Source organism: Conger conger, chromosome 8, assembly GCF_963514075.1.
Source record: "Conger conger chromosome 8, fConCon1.1, whole genome shotgun sequence".
NCBI lineage: Eukaryota > Metazoa > Chordata > Actinopteri > Anguilliformes > Congridae > Conger > Conger conger.
Window position 1 is genome coordinate 26444722 of NC_083767.1, and position 6000 is coordinate 26450721.

At 38.1% G+C, this 6000-nt stretch overlaps 1 protein-coding gene across 4 annotated transcripts in view; it reads right to left on the reverse strand.

The window, feature by feature from the left end:
• The window catches only part of pigg (phosphatidylinositol glycan anchor biosynthesis class G (EMM blood group)), a 142674-nt gene extending 137320 nt beyond the window's left edge, over window positions 1-5354 (reverse strand). For 2 of the 4 annotated variants that reach the window (XM_061252011.1, XM_061252014.1), the window contains exon 1: window positions 4813-5354. In XM_061252011.1, the coding sequence (XP_061107995.1) occupies window positions 4813-4966 (154 nt within the window). In that variant the 5' untranslated portion in view covers window positions 4967-5354. Of the gene's footprint in view, window positions 1-4757 lie in introns of all 4 variants that reach the window. The other 2 variants (XM_061252010.1, XM_061252012.1) reach the window with 2 other exon arrangements.
• Window positions 5355-6000: the final 646 nt, after the last annotated feature.

Consider the following 6000-nt stretch of genomic DNA (forward strand, 5'->3'; position numbering starts at 1 on the left):
GGTGCACAGGAAATATTGGCTAATGTTTAGAGGTCAGTCCAGACATTGAAGTTAAAGAGACGTTGGGTATTCCATCAAGACAATGATCCCAAGCATTCCTCTAAATCAACCATGAAGTACCTCCAGGAAAGACTGATAAAGGTTTTGGAATGGCCACCACAGTCCGCAGACTTTAACTTTGTACCATTTAGAGGACAGGTTTGCTTCTGTTCACCAAGATATTGATTGGAAAATGATTTTTGTGTAATTTTTGACCAGGGGTGCCCACATTTTTTCATATGACTGTATGCATGTGTCTATTAAATGTAATAATATAGATATTATCGACACAATCCAATTAACAGTTTTATTAATAATTTTATTAGAGGAATAATTTACAAGAAAGTACTGCCAGGTGGTTGTTATGCAACTTTAGTAAACTAACGTTGTTCTGCCAAATTCGCTAGCTAGTTAGCTGGCACGCTACCATGAGTGAGCAAAAAAGAGTTAATACCTTTTTGATGTATATTTGTACATTCCCATTGTGCAAGTGTGTAGCTCTGTGTCCCTGCTTGCAAATTCTAGGAAACATTGTTGCAAGGTGATTGACGTCCATCAGATAGCATCTAACGGTTTCTCTGCTTCGCCGCGGAGTACTCATTCAGACGGTTGATGTGAATATTAACTGAAGCACCTGACCCATATCTGCATGATTTTATGATTAAGTAGGTGTACTGCTGTTCCGGTTTTTTTGTTTTTTATATTGATGTTTCTCCGCATTTGAAATATTCTTGGAATTAAAACGTATTATGGATTTGCTTGTATGGACCATTGCTGTGAACAAAATAACAATTTTAGCCTGATTCTTGTGGTCTGTGAAGTCCTAAAATGCATAAAGTAGACTCACTCTGTTCCGAACTCCAAGTTAGCTCACGACAGTTATTTCCAAACATTGAAACTTTCATGACCAATAAATAAGAATTTACGTCCAGATCAGCTTTGGTTTTTGTGTGTGTGTAAAGTTTAATTCCTTCCCTTTTCATTATATAATTATTGGTCAAATTCACATGAATCAAAGTGTTTTAGTGCCTGGGATAGGCAAAAAGCAAGAATAATCATAGACCACATTCTCAGGAGAAAAACTACCATTGAATGGAAGTTAACTTCTGGTGGAAGCAGAGTTTGTTCTGTTCTGTTCGGAACACCGTGAGTCTATGTAAGAGGGAGAGGTCACCCCACATATTACAAACTAAGGAACCGTTGTCACTAATGCAGTGGTATCGTAGTTATTGAAATTGAAATAGATTTATCCTGGGTATTTGCATTGTTATTATCATCAGATTTTCACCTTTTTATAAAAATGAAAAATCCCCCCCAAATATGATGACCCTTAAAGATGAGGTATGGAGATATGATTGCTTGAATGGTGCATTTTTGCAATACAGTTGAGAAAACTGGCTTGAAAGATTTTGTACTGAATTAAATACACCCACAAACCAGGAACTAATGAATCAAATTGTTATATTTGTGTAGTCCCTAATCCAGTGCTTCCTATACATTTTAATTTGTTTGATTAGGATAGTGTTTTTAACCATAATTTCATGAAAATATAAAAGAATGCACATCTCAGCTTTAACTTCTAATTTAGCTTCAAACCCTGAACCTTTTTCATTCTACCACGTCACTTATTATTTTGACCCCATTATCAGGTAACTTCAAAACACTGATAACTGCTCTCCCTATTGAGATTTTAGTCCAAAGAGTGCAGATTGTCAGCTTTATTTTATTATTAGGGTAATTTCATCCTCAAAATTCATATGATGAACTAATTCGGATGAACTATTTAGAAATGATAGAACTTTCTGTACATAGTCCGCTGCCATTTTCATGCATCAAAAAATATTGGACAGGTGAACATTCTCTTATTTTAACTCTGACCCGCCAATCAAGGATCTTCCACTTTAGCTGTCGAAACCCCTTAGTTCCTCTAGTAGTATATTTCGGGTCATTGCCTTGTTGCATGATGAAGTGCTGTCCAATAAGTTTGGAGGCATTTGGTTTCATCTGAGGAGATAAAAAATTTCTGTAGACCTCAGAAGTCATTGTTCTAATTCTGTCTGCAGTCACATCATCAATGAAGACAAGTGTGCCCGTTCCAGTGGCAGTGATACTGGCCCAAGCCATAACAGCTCCTCAACCAAGATTCACGGATGAGGTGGTATGCTCTGGACCTTGAACATTTCCTTTTTTTCTCCACACTTTCCTCTTTCCATCACTCTGGTGCAAGTTAATCTTTCTCTCATCTGTCCACAAGACTCTTTTAGCAAACTGTAATCTCACCTTTCTGTTCTTCAGGCTTATCAGTGGTTTGCATCTTGTAGTGTAGCCTTCTGTGTATAGTAGACTCTACAGATCCACACCTGCATCCAGGAGAGTGCTTTTGATCGGTTGGGCTGTTGTCAGGGGTGTTTTCTTCACCATAGAGAGTATTCTCTGATCATCCACTACAGAGGTCTTCCTCTGTCTACAGGGTCTTTTGACATAATTGAGTTCACCAGTTATTTTTCTGTTGTTAAAAATGAACCAAAGTGTTGACTTGAGCATGCTCAGGATTTTTGGAATGATTTGATTGATTTTCATTTCTGAGCCTTATGGCAGCCAGCTTGATTTGCATCAACACTGCTGTTTTCCTGATGTTGTTACACCCCAACAGCAATCTCTAAAGGCAATTGCAATGTCTAGAATCAAAACTAGACATCAACAGCTTTCTTCTGCATTTGCTAATGACAGAAATGAATACACCTGCCTAACAAAACACATGTGAAGCCAATTTAAAAAATACCTGTAATACCTTAAAATGGGGGGAACGTGTACACTAAAGGTATAGTCATTTCTAAACAGTTCATCCAATATGGGTGAAAATGCCTTCAAATGCTATTTTTATTATCATTATATGTGAATTTAAAGGCTCAGCGTTCATACCAACACATTTCATTGAATACAATGAATGCAGTTTTCTTATACATAAAATGTTTTGATAAGGATTATAGCCATTCTTGAAAGAAATTGCTACATAAAATGGAAGTAAGGGAGAGCCGGGTTGAAAGTAAAGGAGGGCGCATTTTCTCAAATAATGGGAGTTGCAATAATGTGGTTGCATGAGTTTCATACCAATTTTGGATTGGAGCATTTGTGGAGCTACTGTCAGAAAACATTTTTTTGCTGGTGTTTTTTCTTTCTTTTTTTGCAGCTGAGTAAGTCCGGTATGTCTTTTTCGATTGTAGAATTGTGTTTACTTGTTTAACATAAGTCAAGTGACAGAAGAGGGGGGAGAAACATTATTACTTTTGTCCCATGATATTTTACAATGACTTATAACGCATTTCCTTTTGTTAAATTTACAGAAAATGCTGAGAATTAGAATTAGGAAGACACAGCAAGGTCTCTTTTCAACAGAGACATGCAAACAGGTAGCACAGGATGTCATCGTGGAAAAGCTATCTGGGCACACCAGCGCAGATCAGCATGACTTATGCCATTGTGATGCTTTCTAGATTTATAAAAAGGATGAAGAGCAGTCAGGACACCTCGTTATACAAAGAATGGTGTTGGAATTGAACACACGGAACAGCTAGAGGGCCCCAGGAGAGGGTTGGAAACCACTACCACATAATGCATGTTTTTTGCTTTGCACTTTCTTAGGTCTACTCTTACCCATTGTTCGGGCTACTCGTTTAAGCCTGCAGCGAAAAATCAATAAATCAATCAATAAATAAAACGTTTGTTGTCTCCTCTAGTTCATTATGTTGCCAAAATCAATTACCTAATGTGAGTTCTTATAACATACATTTATCTACAGGTTTAATAAAACATTAGGCTATACGTTTCGAGGGTCACTGTCTGACAAAATAGGATCAAACAAAAAAAGGGTTAGTTTCGACCCTGCTCTACACTACTCGCATTCTAAACTTCAGAAAAACCTTAATGGAATATTACACCAGTAAGTACTCAACTCACGTGTATTCAAGTATACCTAATTCGTAAAGTAAACATAATTTATGTTTAAATGCATAGCCTGATTCTGCAGAGTATGCCATACTTGGCAACAGATATTAAAAGCACAGTACTTCTCTTATTAATGTATGGAATACTATTATTTACTGCCATTGTCATATTTTTCCAGTTCACATATCACAGAAGGATGTAATAATACAATATCGTGCAAAATACATCGAGAATAGATCATGAGGATGGCAAAAGGCGTAACGGAAACCTAGCGAAGAGGTGTTGCATATAAAATGTTGGATTGATTAAATCTTGAGAGACTTTTAAAATACCATTACAGGAGCATAATAAATCGAGCAAAGACAACAATAAACCCCCCTCCTAATGATTGATATAACAGAAACCGGGTGCTAATACAACAACACGACGAAAACAGCAAAACTATAGACCCTCCTCCCATGTGAAGCTGTTGGTCGGGTTAAAAAGCGATATAATATTTCATATAGCCTTCTAATTGGTCGAACCGAAAATTCAAGCCTTCTGATTGGTCGGACCGATAAGTGAGTGACAGGAACTCCGTTCAGACGAAGTCTCCGTTCTGCAGACATGCAAACTTGGAATTATCTAGCCTAGTCAGTTGCAATCATCTAAAGTTAAACAGAGCACTGAGATGTATTACTTCAACTCCTGGAGTACGTCACTTCAAAATCATGCTGTATTAATACACACTGAATTAGTCAAACTAAACTGTAAAATGTCAAGACAATTCTTACTTGTTAGTTACGGAGCAACAGACAGCTTTCCAGGTTATCGATGTAAATGACGCACCTGACAATGGTTCTGCCGGAAGATCAGAAACTGTGGTCTTGGATGAGAAAGATGACTTTACGGGAGCAGGGAAAAAACCTTTTAGGAATAATGCAATGGCAAATAGTTCCACCATGAGGCAGAAAGATGCGAAAACGGACGAACTGATTTTCATCGTGTATCGTTTTCAAACCAGTAATTTCAAAGGCAGCAATCGCAGTTGAGGAATAAACCGCGGACAGAGTAGTTACCTAGGATTCGGACTTGATGATATGATCAAATTAAATGGTTTCGCTAATGATAACTAGCAAGGAGTAGCAAGCTAAGAAGCCAAGTCGTTTAGTGAGTTACGTTAGCGAGTATACTGTAACAACCGTCAAGTCACTGGTTATACCGAATCTTCAGAGGTTGGTAACAATTACATTTTACTTTACACGTTAGTTAAATCAAATCAATTTCATTATTCGTTACATTTTTATCAACTACACTCGCCAAAATGAGCTAGCTATGGCTTCCCCTTACCATAGAAACCAATTAAGAGCGCATCAAATCCGGAAGTATCATATTTTCTCAACAGTACATGCTGTCACAACCATAGAGTGTATCATAGAGTTCAGTGCATATACCCAGTGGTTGTGTCTAGTTCCAATCCCCTTAACGGACGGTCTATTGAGCATGCGCAACATTGGCGCTCCGTGATTGGTTAGGTGTGAATCGTGAACGATATGACCCGCATCAAAGTGCTAGCAGGGGGACAGGGCAGGGGGCCAGGGTTTGCCATTCTCTGAGAAGCTCGCAAGCTCCAGTGGTTACTCGAGGTATTGCAGTTTCGTAAGCAAAATGCGAATTTCCCCATTGAAGTCCATTCAAAACTACGAATTTACCCAGGCCAAAATATATTATTTTGGACCATACTTTTGAACTCAAAATTATTTTCAGAGTGACATAATTACTCTCCAGTGACCGTGATTTATTTTCTGAGCTATACAGAAGAAGACATAGGATTTATTGAATTACATTTGGTGCGCATGGTTTAACGTCACAATGCACGCACCTGTTCACGGATACATCCGTGCATGAACGAGTATGAGGCCGTGATGGACTCATTGACTGATACGGTGAAAAGGGTTGAGAGACAGAGTTCCCTGCACTGACCGCTTTTCAGCCCAAGAGACCAATGATTACATGAATCCACATTCAGTGTCAAAG